The following is a 16,099-nucleotide window of genomic DNA, read 5'->3' as shown; positions in this document are numbered from 1 at the left end:
AGGATTCTGGGGTCATGACCTGAGCCAAAGGCAGATGCTTAATCTATTGAGCCACCCAGGTGCCCCAAATCTTAGTGCTTTTGTTGCTCTCCATTTAATTTTCAAGCTAGGAGCTTTCTAGCTTTCCATTTCACCTACAGCTGTCTTCTCTCATCTATAGTCAGTATCATTAAGACCTATGATTCCTAGACATATTCCTTGTATTAGGCTCCTTCTCTTCAGCTTCTGCCTTAGGTCAGGTCCTTTTTCCAGAATGTTGCAGTAAATTTCTTGCTATCAGGCACTTCCTTTTCCTGATTTATTCTCCATAATCCCATCATAATTACCTTCATTAAAAAAATCTGATTTAGAGATTCCTTTGTCTATAGGATAGTTCCTCTGAGCACATCTTGGAAATCCCATATCTCTTAAGAATCAGATAAAAATCTTTAAAAAGGGGGGGGGCACCTGGGTGGCTCAGTGGGTTAAGCCTCTGCCTTTAGCTCAGGTCATGATCTCAGGGTCCTGGGATCAAGCCCCACATCCGGCTCTCTGCTCTGCGGGGAGCCTGCTTCCCCTCCTCTCTCTGCTTGCCTCTCTGCCTACTTGTGATCTCTCTCTGTCCAATAAATAAATAAAATCTTTTTTAAAAAATCAGATAAAATACCACCTCTTCAGAGCCCGATTCCTCTTTTACATTAAAATTGGTTGGTTCTGATCAGACAACAAAAAGAAATAAAAGGCATCCGAATTGGCAAAGAAGTCAAACCCTCATTCTTTGCAGATGATATGATACTTCATGTGGAAAATCCAAAAACCTCCACTACAAAACTGCTAGAACTTGTACAAGAATTCAGTAAAGTGGCAGGATATAAAAACAGTGCACTGAAAGCAGTTGCATTTTTATACACCAACAAGAAGAATCTGTACTCAGGAAACTATACAATACTCATGAAAGAAAATGAGGAAGACACAAAGAAATGGAAAAACGGGAGCCTGGGTGGCTCAGTGGGTTAAAGCCTCTGCCTTCAACTCAGGTCATGATCCCAGGGTCCTGGGATCGGGCTCAGCAGGGAGCCTTCTGCCTCTCTGTCCTCTTGTGATCTGTATCAAATAAATAAATCTTAAAAAAAAAAAAAAAAGAAATGGAAAAACGTTCCATGCTCTTGGATTGGAAGGAAAATATTGTTAAAATGTCCACGCTACCTGGAGCGATCTGCACATTTAATACAATCCCCATCAAAATACCATCAACTTTTTTCACAGAAGCAGAACAGATAATCCTAAAGTTTATATGGAACCAGAAAAGACCCTGAATAGCCAGAGAACAACAGAGCTGATAGCATCACAATTCCAGACTTCAAGCTCTATTACAAAGCTATAATCATCAAGACAGTATGGTACTGGCACAAAAACAGACACATACATCTGTGGAACAGGATAGAGAGCCCAGAAATGGATCCTCAACTCTGTGGTCAACTAATCTTCAACAAAACAGGAAAGAATGTCCAATGGAAAAAAGAGTCTTTTCAACAAATAGTGTTGGGAAAATTGGACAGCCACATGCAGAAGAATGAAACTGGACCATTTCCTTACACCGTGCACAAAAATAGACTTGAAATGGATGAAGGACCTCAGTGTGAGACAGAAATCCATCAAAACCCTTCAGAAAACAGGCAGCAAACCTCTTCAACCTCAGCCACAGCAACTTCTTCCTAAAAGCATTGCCAAAGGTAAGGGAAACAAGGGTGAAAATGAACTACTGGGACTTCATCAAGGTAAAAAGCATTTTGCACAGCAAAGGAAACAGTCAACAAAACCAAAAGACAACTGACAGAATGGGAGAAGGTATTCGCAAATGACTTATCAGACAGAGGGCTACTATCCAATATCTATAAAGAACTTAACCAAACACAACACCCAAAGAACAAATAATCCAATCAAGAAATGGGCAGAAGACATGAACAGACATTTCTGCAAATAAGACATCCAGATAGCCAACAGACACATGAAAAAGTGCTCCATATCACTTGGCATCAGGGAAATACAACTCAAAACCACAGTGAGATACCCTGTCACACCAGTCAGTATGACTAAAATTAACAAGTCAGGAAATGAGACTTTGAGAATGTGGAGAAAGGGGAATCCTCTTGCATTGTTGGTGGGAATGCAAGCTGGTGCAGCCACTCTGGAAAACAGTATGGCAGTTCCTCAAAAAGTTGAAAATAGAGCTACCCTACAACCCAGCAATTGCACTACTGGGTGTTTACCCCAAAGATAGAAATGTAGTGATCTGAAGGGGCACCTGCACCCCAATGTTTATAGCAGCAGTGTCCACAACAGCCAAACTGTGGAAAGAGCCTAGATGACCATCGCAGATGAATGGATAAAGAAAATGTGATACACACACACACCCCCACACACACAATGGAATATTAGGCAGCTATTAAAAAATGAAATCCTGTCATTTGCAAGAACATGGATGGAACTAGAGGTGTTATGCTAAGCGAAGTAAGTCAGTCAAAGACAATTATATAATCATACTGATTTGTGGAATTTGAGAAACAAGGCAGTGGATCATGGGGGAAGAGAGGAAACAATGAAATGGGACAAAACCAGAGAGAGGGGAAACAAACCATAAAAGACTCTTGATCTCAAGAGACAAACTGAGGGTTCCTGGAGTGGAGGGACGTGGGAAGGATGGGGTGGCTGGGTGATGGACATTGGGGAGGGTATGTGCTATGGTGAGGGCTATGAATTGTGTAAGACTGATGATGCACAGACCTGTACCCCCAAAACAGTTAATACGTTATATGTTAATTTTGAAAAAGTTGGTTGCTTCTCTGGCATTTTATTTTTTTAAATATATTTTTAGTTCATTTTACTTGTTGTGTCCCTTACTTGGGCTCTTAAGTGACTCTCAAATGGGAGTTCTTACTAATTTTATATTCCCATGGCCTAGCTTAGTGTGGCAAATGGTAGGTACTTGGGAAATGTCTGTTAATTCATATAGTGATTGTGCACCTGAGGAATAACAGTGTTTGTCCATTTTGCTTCCTCTTTCCGTTTTTGAAGTTCTGAGTTACTAAAGAGTCCAGAACAAGAAGGCACACCTGAAATCAAGGGAGGGGATCCTCAGCATTCTCACCTCTGAAATTAAAGTTTGGGAGGAAGGAAACCTAAAGGGATGAGAGTAAGAAGTTCTTCAGGACAAAAGAATATGATTGAATAGTGAAATTAAGATCAGATGTCCTTAAATTGCAATATATGTTAGAGATAACATCATAGAGATAATTTTTAAACTTATTTTAGCCTTAATTTTACTTGTAGACCCTGTCTTTATGTATTAGTGGCAATGACATCTCCTTAGAAACCTTAGAAGAGATGTGTATTTGTTTTAGCAGTTGGAGAGGAAAGCAGAAACTAAAGCTCTTATACTGTCAGTAGCTTAGTAAATCTAAGAAACCTTGGCTTAAGACAGCAGATTACAGCTGGGGAAGAGGAAGGAGGCAGGTTAATTCCTGGAGTTGTGGAAGGAAGACTAGGGAGAAGCCCAGTTCTGTAAGTTAGATGGAAGCCCTTGTCTCCCTGACAACTTGCCAGCAGTGTTCTTTCTTCCCTCTCTAACCCAGACTCTACAGATGCCACTGCTAACAGTTTTCCTTCTTTCTCAAATTGAAGCCCTGACCATATAATTCTGCAAAAAAATCTTGTGATACGTGTTTAGTGTGGTATAATACTGTTAATAATATGCTTTGGGTTATTTTAGATTTGGGCAACAATCTGATTTGGAACCTACCTATTATTTATACTGTTTCTTTGTGGCAAATCTGAATTCTAAGACCTAAAAATGAATTTTTGGAATATAATCATTTCATATTATAGGTTTGTCTTAGACAAAGTAATTTGTCCTGTTTTAGAAGATGTGAGCAGGAAGAGGAAATCAGTTCAAGTTTGATTTCCCCACATCTAGGGAAATCTCTGTTGTGCTTCTGGTTAGTATAGAAGCATGTTTTAATTTTGAAGTTGAAGACAAAATGGATTTTTTAAACCTATATTTAAATTAATCCTTGTCCTGGATAATATTTTCTTGGGGTAGTAATGAAGGATCTTTAAATTTTTCAATATGAGGATTTATTCATTTATCAGTTACTGTGTGCAGGCACTGTGTTAGCAATATAATGGTGATTGAAATAGAACTTGTGTTTGTTTTAGAGAGTATAGTCCAGTAGGGAAGAAAGAGACCCCACTCATGAACAACAATGAATGCAAATTTTGAGCAATACCACAGTGTACTGAAATAGAGAATAATGAAGGACACAGGACATTGGAAGGTTTATCTTAGGGTGATTGAGAAGGCTTCCCTGGGAGGATGAAATTTAAACTAAAATTTGAGAAAGAGGGAATTCGACATTCAGAGTGGAATAGCATGTTCAAAACCACTAAGGCAGGAAAGAGCTTACTTATATATATTAGTTCCTGGAATAAAGAGAGGGAAAAATTATGGTTGAAGCAGAGGAAGAGTAGCGTAAGATAAATTCAGAGGAGTGGATGGGCCATAGTGTGTGGGGTTTTGTAGACTATGATAAGGTATTTGGATTTTATTTTGAGTGTATTTGGAAGCTGTTAAAGTATTTTCATCAGGGAAATGACAAGAGTCAACGTTGAGTAGATCACCTTGGGATGTTGTGTGTAAAGTGCTGAACGGATCAGTTGACTTGTCAGGGGGCTATTGTAGTAAACAGTGGAAGAGGTGCTGGTGACCTGAACAATATGGATTCATGCCAGTGGAAATTGGAGATTTTTGGAAGTTAAATAGAAAGGGTTGCTGATAGATGTGGGGAATGATGGGAAGAGAAGAATCCATTACTTCTAGATTCTGGTTTGGCCAACTGGGTTGATGGTTAGTGCTATTTAGTAATAGTAGAGATAGAAAATTGGGTTAAGGGGTGCCTGGGTGGCTCAGTGGGTTAAGCCTTGCCTTCGACTCGTCATGATCTCAGGGTCCTGGGATCAAGCCCCACATTGGGCTCTCTGCTCTGCGGGGAGCCTGCTTTCCCCTCTCTCTCTGCCTGCCTCTCTGCCTACTTGTGATCTCTCTCTCTATCAAGTAAATAAATGAAATCTTAAAAAAAAAAAGAGAGAAAGAAAATCAGGTTAAGTTTTGGATATATTAAGTTTGAGATGCCTGTGAGATACCCAGATGGAGATGTGGGATAGGCAGTAGGATATATAAGCAGGTGCTCTAAGCAGAAAGTTGGGCTGAAGATAAAGCTTAGAAATGTGAGTGTATAGATGCCATTTAAAGCCATGGAAATGGATGAGATCCCTAGGTAGTCAGTGTAAGAAGTGTGTGGTTCCTAGAAGGTGAGAAGGGCAGCACAGCTTAGTTAACAGGATTGGTTTGAGATAAATAGTTATTTTATCATAACTCAAAGGCAGGAGACGCATAAATTTGGTTGGCATGTAGGTGAAAAAGTTCCAATCTGATAGCGTCTGTATTTTCTGAAGTAGAATCTGTCATTGTCTACTTAGAAAGAGGGAGGATAGTCAACAATTTGAGGATGGCTATGAAGTTTGAAATACAGTGGTGGACTAAAGAAACATAGGCTTGCCCAGTGGTATCTCAGACCATGTTGATCATAAAATTTATAGTGCAGGCATACTTCAGAGATGCTTTGAATTTAGTTTCCAACCACCATAAAATGAACGTCCCAGTAAAATACGTCAAATGAAATTTTGGTTTCGTAGTACATATAAACTACATTTACACTGTAGTCTTAGGTGTGCAATAGCATTGTCTAAAAAACAATACACATACCTTAATTAAAAAAATTTTTTTTAAGATTTTATTTATTTGACAGAGCGAGCACAAGCAAGGGGAGCAGCAGAGAGAAGCAGGCTCCCCACTTAGCAGGGAGCCTGATGTGGGGGCTCAATCATGACCTGAGCCAAAGGCAGATGCTAACAACTGAGCCACCCAGGCACCCCTTTAAAAATATTTTATTGCTAAAAAATGCTAACTATTATCTGAGCTTTTAGCAAATCATATGAGTGATCACAGATCACCATAAAAAATAATAATAAAGTTCGAAATATTGCAAGAATTACCAAAATGTGACAGAAATATGACGTGAGCAAATGCCGTTGGAAAATGGCACCAGCACACTTGCTCAAAGCTGGGTTGCTACAAACCCTTCAGTGTGTAAACAAAAAAACCCCACAGTATCTGCGAAGTACAATAAAAGGAGGTGTGCCTGTAATTGTTTCAATTACAATTGTGAAATGAATGAGGGAAAATCCTCTTTTAAATTTGGTAGATAGGTGACTGGGTGGTATAAGTAAATGGTGTGATGGGGGCATCTTATTTTGGAGGTCTTATTTTGGAGGTCAAGGGGACACTGTCTTATGATATCTGGTCTGGTCAGTTTGCATGACTTGCTCACAGTGGTGTCAGAACTAGTTGCTTAGTAGCTTTGTTAATAGCTTACTAGGACTGAAGTTTTTTGCTGCCATTAAAGAGAGGGTAAATTCTTGACATGTAATATTTATATACTACCTAATTTGGGGTTTTAAGAGGAATCTAAAAGCAAACAGAGGAAACACAACAGAAAAATCTATTTACAAAAATAAGGCATGTTCCCAGAAGGCATTTGTGTACTTAAAATTAATAAAATGTTGGGGCACCTGGGTGGCTCAGTTGGTTAAGTAACTGCCTTTAGCTCAGGTCCTGATCTGAGGTCCAGCCCCACAGTGGGCTCCTTGTTCAGAGGGGGGGCCTGCTTCTCCCTCTCTCTGCCTGCTACTCCGCCTGCTTGTGCTCTCTACCTCTCTGTCAAATAAATAAAATTTTAAAATAAAATACAATTTTGACTTATCAAAGATTATCTAATATAAACTTTGCTTTTGATTTATGGGAGTTATGAGAACGTTAAACAAATTCTGTATTTCCTTCCTGAATGACTATTATTTCTTAAATATGCAAATAGAAATCTAAGCCACATTTTGTTTCCTGTTTATTTCAAATTGTTATTAATAAGTTACTTATTTTTGAAATGTGGGTACTTAAGTTAATTCAGTTAACTATTTGTCTTCTTTTTTTTTTTTTTACCTTTTAAGCAATTAAGATTGTTTAAAAATGGAAGTAAATAACTGCATTTTAGAATTGCATATCAAAATGGTCAAGAAGGAATTGTGACCCTATAAGGAAAAGATTAAATAGGGTGTTAATAGTATATCTCCTTTCTCTGTGCTCATATTTTCTAGAGTCTAAGGTAGCTGTCCTTGCATAAAGAGGGACATAGTATTTTCCTTAGCAGGAAGCTTTTTGAAATACTTGATTCTTTTGCGACTGATGGAGCGGGTGAATGCTCCAAAAGCCATTTGGTAGAATAAGCAATGTTTGTGTACTCAGCCTCCCCATAATGAAAGTCCTAAGCCTTCTGTTCCTTAAAATACACACTTGGTGTTTTTGAGGATAAATACTCTACTACTTTTTGAATTTGAAGAGCATTCTATTATAGTCAAATGAGAAGATTTTTATTGATACAGTTAATGTTTAACCATTTGAAATTTTAATGATACGAATTTGAGTGTCAGGTAGTAGTAGTTTTATGTGGAACAGAGCACAATATAATTGGGTGTATTAAATACAGGAGGAATACAGGAATAATTCTTTCCAGATTCTGGCAGATTTTTAAAAATTAATTTTAAAAGTTAATTTATAAATTCCAGCATAATTAACATACAGTGTTATATTATTTTCAGGTGTACAAAATAGTGATTCAACAATTTTACACATTACTCAGTGTTGGCAAAATGTTTTGAGAAATTTACACATATTACTGAAATTTATTATAACTTTTATTGGGTATATGAAACCATAATCTAAATAATTCTTGACTTCTAAAAAGTTACTAAAAAGGCTAAATTTATGAGAAAGAAAACCATGACTTTATAGTAGTACATTTTCCCGCTTAGGTTTCCTTTCTGAGAAGGCTTGTGTTTATGGTATGTTGCTTCTTAAAAATCTGAATACAACAGTTTAACGTCACAGTATACCAGATACAAGAAGGTGGTTACACTGTACCTGGAGCACAACTGAAATCCTGACATTGGACAGACTATCAGAACATGTTGAGGATGATCTACCCCTTGAATGGTTATATGATACTGATGGAACAAGTCCCCTTTATGGTGATGCTTGCTAATACTTTCTACCATAGCAAATGGCAGGGTGATTATTGTTGTTGTTATTATTATTGTTGTTGTTATTATTTTGAGAGAGTGGGGAGGCAGGTAGAGAGAATCTTAAGCAATCTTAACCAGACTCCATAGCCAGTGAAGAGCCTGACATCTGGTTCAGTCTCATGACCCTGAAATCCTGACCTGAAATGAAATCGAGAGTCAAGTCTTTTAATTGACCAAGGCACCCAGGCACTCCAGGCCGGTTATTCTTATGAATGAGAGTATGTGTGTGTTGCATTCGGTTGTCCAGTGCTACGTTTGAAACACCAAGACTACCATTCTGAAAAATCAGAAATGTTTGTTTATTAGAACATGATGTAGGGCTCAGATTTTGATGTGGAAGGGAGTTAAATACATGGAAAGTTGTTCCAAAGCTTTTTGATTATGCAAATGTAGGGAATTTCAGTAACTGTTTATAAATCCTTTTAGGATTTATAAAGAAAATAAACCATTATTTTAAAAGAAATACACAAAGAAAAATAAACCCTAGTTTTACAAATAAGTTGCATTTTCATTTGCTTTTCATTTATTCATAATTATTTTATAGATGGCCATTTTACTTCCTTTTTTTTTTTTAGAGATTTTATTTATTTATTTGACAGAGACACAGCGAGAGAGGGAACACAAATAGGGGGAGTGGAAGAGGGAGAAGCAGGCTCCTCCCTGAGCAGGGAGCCCAATGTGGGGCTCGATCCCAGAACCCCGGGATCATGACCTGAGCCGAAGGCACATGCTTAACAACTGAGCCACTCAGGTGCCCTGACCATTTTACTTTTAAAATCAAAGTTTTTTATGCCTCTATTCAGTCTTTAATGGGAGGAATATGTAAATATATATGTTGATATCTGAAATCTACTCTTGTGCCACGTTGTTTATACCAGTTACAATTGCACTGTGGAGACAAGCTGCACTGTAGTGTACTAGATAACTTAAGTACCAAGAGTTATTACATTAAGATATACTGCTTTACACATATACACACAAAATTCGTTAAGCATTTTTGATGTACAGTTGGTTCTTGTGCTTGCCTTGTGAATGATTCTCAATTGATGAACCATCATTTTTCTTAGGATTTTGATCAGTGTTTAAAATAAGTGTTTGTTGCATCTGAATAGAACAACTATATTCTTACGATATCCTGGGTGAAGCCAGTTGTGGGTCTTCATGTGTAAGTATTAGTTTCAAAGTAGCACCAAGGGAAGATTTCCTAGAAACCAAGAAAACATTGTTTTGCGTATTTAAGAGCGCTCAGTCAAGTGTCTAAAAAGTTTTGAAGTGAAACTGTGACACAATGACTCTGCCGAAGAGCAGATTAAAGAGTAATTACTGTAAATGTGTTTTGAGCTTTATAGAATCATTCTAGTCACTGTTTAATTGATATTGTAGGGACACCTTGGTGGCTCAGTTGGTTAAGCATCTGACTTGATCTCAGCTGGGGTTTTGATTTCAGGGTCATGAATTCAGGTTGGGCAGGGAGCCTACTTAAAACAAAATGATACTGTCCCCTGGGTGGCTCAGTTGGTTAAGTGTCCCAACTCTTGGTTACAGCTCAGGTTTCTAGGATAAGGCCTTGCACGGGGTTGCACTCCCCTGTTCATTCTTGCTGGATACAGGTGTGCTGCTCCTTTGTTGTGAGAAAGGGAAGTGGAATTGAGGGGAGGGTCAGATTTTTAAAGAGGAAAATCTGGTGAGGTGCTTGTTTCTGAGGTTAGAATTTGAAGTCTAATTGATGTGAAGTTGAGATTGTCATTTGTCAGGGGCCCACAAAGTTTTTCTGTAAATGTCCTGATACAAATATTTGAGGCTTTGTGAGTTTCCTCTGCCTGAGTGAAGGGTGGTCAACTACATGCATGACATCCAGAAAGCAGTAGGAATTTAATGGCCTTGGGGACAACCTTTAACCAAGGAAGTGGATAGCTTCTCTTTCCTTAGGTGGGCCAAGTGTTAGGCATGTTCCACATAATTAGTCTAGAGGGTCTTGAGCAGGGGACTGAACTCCAGTTATAAAACAGCAGTCAGTGAACCCTTAATAAACTTTTCTCTGTCCATCTCACTGTCCCTAATCCCCTCAAGTATGCTTCCCCTCAAAGTTCTCATTTCAGGTTTACCCCTGGAGGAATTAAAATGATAGTCGGTTGTTGACAGACTTTTGGTGGTGGTAGTAGTAGTGGTGGTATACAGCTTTTTCTTCCCTTCTCCCCCCACTGGAGAGATATGGCTTCCTTAGTGATTGACCCTGGCACAAGAGTGCAGCAGAGTGAATGGACTGAGGAATGGGGAAGAAAGTATTGTATGCCTACCTACTATTAATTCAGTTCAGCTCAGCCTTACTCAAATTGGTTCATTTTTTGCAGGTGATCTTTTTCTGTCTTGGGTTTTCTATTCATGAAGAAAAAAGTAAACCACCTACTAATTTGTGTGACCATTTACCTCAGAATAAATGAAAAGGTCCCAACTTTGGTTTTCTGTGAGCAAGATTAGATTTTCTGTGTTTAAAAGTTAATTGACATTTTCTATGCTGGGAAAATAACTTAAGATTCAGGGTACTATATACATTGTGTCACATAATGAAGTGAGTAGTTATAAAATAGTAGTTATATGTATTTCTACAGCCAAACTTCAAATAACATGATTGACTGGGTTTTCCCAAAACAAATAATAAAATTTCAAAATGGCAGTGTAATCACAAGTAACTACAGTTCTCCCTTTTAAGTCCTTACTGATTAGGAATGCCTGGGTGGCTCAGTCGTTAAGCAATTGGCTCAGGTCATGATCCCAGGGTCCTGGGATCGAGTCAGGCATCAGGCTCCTTGGTCAACAGGGAGCCTGCTTCTCCCTCTGCCTGCAGCTCCCGCTGCTTGTGCTCTCTGTCTCTCTCTCTCTAAAATAAATAATATCTAAAAAGGAAAAAAATACTTACTGATTAAATTTCTTTTAACATCTGGGGAATTGAAAGTGTTTCTCTACTTGTGATGTGTTTCTTCTACAGTGAGAAGTTCAATCGTATGATGGAAGTTTCACCATTAGAGAGGGGTTTCCAGGTACATAATCAGCACAAAAATTTTACTTTTTACTATATGAGACTTTCAGGTATACAAGTTGTGTTTTAAAAAAAATTCATATTAGCATATGCTTTTGAGCTCATTTTCTAAAAGTTGACCAGTGCTTCTTAAATCTGTATTAAAATTAGCTTTTTATCAGAATCACGATAATTGGTTTTTTTATTTGTAAGAATGCTATTTTCCAGGTTTGTTTGTTTTTCCCTTTCCCTGGAAGGCTTTGGCCAATCTTTTGTTTTGTTTTAAGGATTTATTTATTTATTTTAGAGAGTATGTTCAGAGGAAAGTGGAGGGAGGGTCAGAGAGAGAGAGAATCCTCCAGCGGGACTCAGTCTGAGTTCAGAGTCCCACTCCAGGCTCAATCCCAGTACCTTGAGATCATGACCTGAGTTGAAACCAAGAGTTGGTCACTCAACCAGTTGAGCCACCTGGGTGCCCTATTTTTTCTTTCTTTTTTAAGATTTTATTTATTTATTTATTAGAGAGAGACCGCAAGAGAGGGAACAGAAGCACAGGGAATGGGAGAGTGGGAAGCAGGCTTCCTGCAGAGCAGGGAGCCCCGTGTGGGGCTCTGAGACCCTGGATCCCAGACCCTTATCCCTAGGACTCTGGGATCATGACCTGAGCGGAAGGCAGACGCTTAATGACTGAGCCACCCAGGTGCCCCGCCCTGCCTATTCTTTTTTTGAAATTTAATGCATACTTATCTAAAAAGTCTTCACTTTTATTGCTACCTTAAAAAAAGAGCTGAAGTTGGAATTTATTTTGCAAGTTTATGTTACGATCTTCTCTACTGAGGTAAGCCAGATCTTGTGTTTATTCTTTTATTTGGTTTCATTTCATTTAATTGCATAAGGCTGTTAAATCGTTTAAGAGATAATAACATTTTCTTTTACACTTGTATCAGAATATGTTGGGGAAAAAGTTGGGTTGATGTAACTTGTAAGTTACTTCTCTGGAAATGTATTTGGGACAGCTTGTATATTTGGGATGTAGTGTTTTGTTTTGTTTTTTTTTTCACTTACTCGTGGACATTTTTCTCCATACTCTTCACCTAGGATATTGGTTTTTGTTCACTTGGATTCCCCATCTTAGTCTTCACTACTCCTTGTACACCTCAACACACATTTGCAGCCTCATAAACAAACCTCAGCCTTCTCACCGGCTTTATCAGAATATTGTCCTTTCCTTAAGGCTGGGCTTAGAACCTGCTGACTCCACTTCATTATTAATTTTTCCGAGTCTCGTTCCCAGGGTTCCCTTTGTTTTCTGAGTGACTGCAGTGTATTCTCTCTTCATCCTTGTGCCCTATATTGTACCTGATGATTAGTTACACTGTGTACTCTGCCTCAGCTACGTTATGTATGGCTTTCAAGGGCACAGTGTTTTCTCAGCTCTTTAGGATTTCTTTTTTATCTATCACATAACAGACACTTCGTATTTAATTAGTTGCTTGTATTAAATACCCAATTTAGCTTTCTTCTTATAATTTCTCTCTAGGTAATCTTAGTGATTTTTAAGTTTTTTTTTATTGCTTGTTTTTTAATAGATGTAAAAAAGGGTGGTCTAAGTGTTTTGTTTATTGCTTGTTTTTTAATAGATGTAAAAAAGGACTGGTCTGACCATGCTCTCTGGTGGGAAAAGAAGAGAACTTGGCTTCTTAAGACACATTGGACCTTGGATAAGTATGGCATTCAGGCAGATGCTAAGCTTCAGTTCACCCCCCAGCACAAACTGCTCCGCCTGCAGCTTCCAAACATGAAGTATGTGAAGGTGAAAGTGAATTTCTCTGATAGAGTCTTCAAAGCTGTTTCTGACATCTGTAAGACTTTTAGTAAGTATCAAATTCTTCATGAAAGTATTAGTGGTGTGATGTATGTATGACTGATGATTAACAGCTTATTTCAAAGAGTAGGTTGGGTGAGCTATGTCTGTATGTATATGTCAGTTTTTCACTTTATTCTTGAAAGTTTTTTATTACTTTAAGATAAAGAAATATTGAGGTAAGATGGAACAGGATTCTTTCCTTACTAGAAGTGTATCAGGTAATGTATTATGTAATACTTCATTCTGATGACTTAATTTTTATTTCTTGGGAAGGAAAAGAAAAAAGGCATTATTTTCAGGATGTAGGTTTTGCAATGTTTCCTTCACATAAATCACTATTTGATTTTGGTGATTCAGGCACATAGTGTCACTTCCTTCACTGAAGGCCTGACATAGCTCCTAAGGAAATGACCATGAGTGTTATCTTCCTTAAGCAACTTGAACTTGAAGTTCAACTACAACTTGAACACTTGTAGTGATTCTATTTATGCTTTCTGAAATGAAATGTGGACTACTTTTGGCTGACCCAGTTGTCATATGACAGGAAGTATTCAACTATCAGAGAAAATGAACTATTGCCATTATCACTAGTACATAATTCTTTTATACCATAGATTTAGGGGAGATGTAGAATAGTACTGTTTTGATCTAATGACTGAAATTATAGTGTTTTTTATGCTTAATGGGATTTTTAGGAAAAAATAAAGATACCGAAAAGTATAAGGGATTATATGAAAATTACCTAATTCCTGTTAGCTTAGAATTAATAACTGACATTTTGCAAAACTTTTTAAAAGTCAGAATAATAAAGTTCGTGAGTCACATTCTTATAATTTCCCTTCACAAAGCAACCACTATCATAAGTCAGTATGTATCCTTCTAGTACTTTTAAAAATACATCAGCACACACATGTGTACATGCATTTCTTCATATATTTGTGTTTATATATCCATAAACAGTATACTGCCATAAGTCTTTGGGTATTTTTCTTTTTGCAGTTTGTATTTTTATGCAGGAGTTTCTCAAGTGGTTATACAATAGTCCCCTACTTCTCTGTGAGGGATATGTTCCAAGACCCCTGGTAGATGGCTGAAACCACAGATAGCACCCCTATATCTACTGTTTTTTCCCTATACATACATATCTATGATAAAGTTTAATTTATAAATGAGGTATAGTAAGAGATTAACAATAATAAACAAAGTAGATCAATTATAATAATACACTATGATAAAAGTCATGTGAATGTGGTCTGTTCCTCAAAATATCCTATTATACTGACTCAGGCTTCTTTATCTTGTAATGATGTGAGATGATAAAATGCCTACGGGATGAGATGAAGTGAGGTGAAGGATATAGGCACTGTGATACAGCATTAGGCTGGATGGTACATCAGAAGAAGGATCATCTGCTTCTAGATCACAATTAACTGAAACCATGGAAAATGAAATAATGGATAAGGGGGGACTGCTGTACCAATTTACATTATAGCCAGCAACATATGAAAACCCACTGTCCCAAATCATCACTAACATTTGAATATTGTCAGTTTTTAATGTTTACTTTTTTGAGTGAAAAAATACAGTATTTCATTTTAGTTCATAAAGTTAAGTATATTTCTGTATCTCTATTAGTCATTTAAGGTTTTTTTTTTACTTACCCATTTATATCATTTATCTGTTTCTTTAGTTCATAAACTTTATAAACAAAATTGAACAGAAAGTACAGAGAGTCCCATTAACAGTCTGTGGGTTTAGACAAAGACATGACATGTATCCATCATTATAGTATCATACAGAGCAGTTTCATTGCCCTAAAAATCTGTGCTCTTCCCTCTCCCCTACCTCCTGGCAATCACTGATCTCTTTATTGTCTCTGTAGTTTTGGCTTTTCCAGAATATCATACAATTGGAGTCATACAGTATGTAGTCTCTTCCGATTGTTTCTTTCGCATAGTAATATGCATTTAAGTTTCTTTCATGTCTTCTCATGGCTTGATAGTCCAGTTCACTTAGCACTGAATAATATCCCATTGTCTGGATGTACCACAGTTTGTTTATCTTACATAGCTACAGAACCTGCATCGCTAGTTTTTTCCAAGCTTTGCAGTAACAAGTAAAGCTACTATAAACATCTGTGTGGAGGATTTTGTATGGGCATTTGTTTTCAGTTCCTTTAGGTAAATACTAAGGAGTGTGGTTGTTGAACATAGGAAAAAAATATGTTTAATTCTTTAAGAAACCACCAAACTGTCTTCCGAAGTAGCCATGCCATTTGGCATTCATACCGGCAGTGAATGAGAGTTCTTGCTCTGAATCCTCACCAGCATTTGATGGTCATGTTCTGGATTGTGGCCATTCTAATAAATGTGCCATGACATTTCATTGTTACTTTAATTTGTATTTCTTGGATGACGTAGGATGTGGAGCACCTTTTCATATGGTCATTTGCTATCTGTACATCTTTTTTATGGAGGTGTCTGTTAAGGTCTTCAGTCTATTTTTTTCTTTTTTTTAAGTAGGCTCTCATGCACAATGTGGAGCTCAGTGTGGGAACTTGAACTTATGACAATGAGATCAAGAGTCAGGTGCTTAACCGACTGAGCCATCTAGGTGTTCCTTTTGGCCCATTTTGTTAACCAGGTTGTTTGTTTCCTTACTGTCAAATTTTTAGAGTTCTTAATACAGTGTTTTGGAAAATAGTGCTGTATTAGATATTCCTTTAGCAAATATTTTATTCCAGTGTCTGGCTTGTCTTTTTATTCTCTGACAATTTCTTTCAGAGAGTAGAAAATTTTAGTTTTTTTGTTTTTTGTTTTTTGTTTTTTAAAAACAGACACATTTATTCAGCGTCATGATCAGACTATTACATTTAGCAATCAACATCATGGGTGCAAAAAAAAATCTACATTAAAACCCTTTGTTGGAATGCTTTACACTTTCCACAGAACAGAAACTAAAATAACCTGTTATACAATTAGTCACAA

The 16,099-nt window shown here is 37.4% G+C and overlaps 1 protein-coding gene across 4 annotated transcripts in view; it reads left to right on the top strand.

The window, feature by feature from the left end:
* FERMT2 (FERM domain containing kindlin 2) overlaps window positions 1–16,099 on the top strand; it is a 93,140-nt gene that overhangs the window by 21,507 nt on the left and 55,534 nt on the right. For all 4 annotated transcript variants that reach the window (XM_046009405.1, XM_046009407.1, XM_046009406.1 and 1 more), the window contains exon 3: window positions 12,886–13,119. In XM_046009405.1, coding sequence (XP_045865361.1) covers window positions 12,886–13,119 — 234 coding nt within the window. The remainder of the gene's footprint in view (window positions 1–12,885; window positions 13,120–16,099) is intronic.

Source organism: Meles meles, chromosome 6 (genome assembly GCF_922984935.1).
Source record: "Meles meles chromosome 6, mMelMel3.1 paternal haplotype, whole genome shotgun sequence".
Classification (NCBI taxonomy): Eukaryota; Metazoa; Chordata; class Mammalia; order Carnivora; family Mustelidae; genus Meles; species Meles meles.
This window is presented reverse-complemented; position numbering and strand designations above follow the sequence as displayed.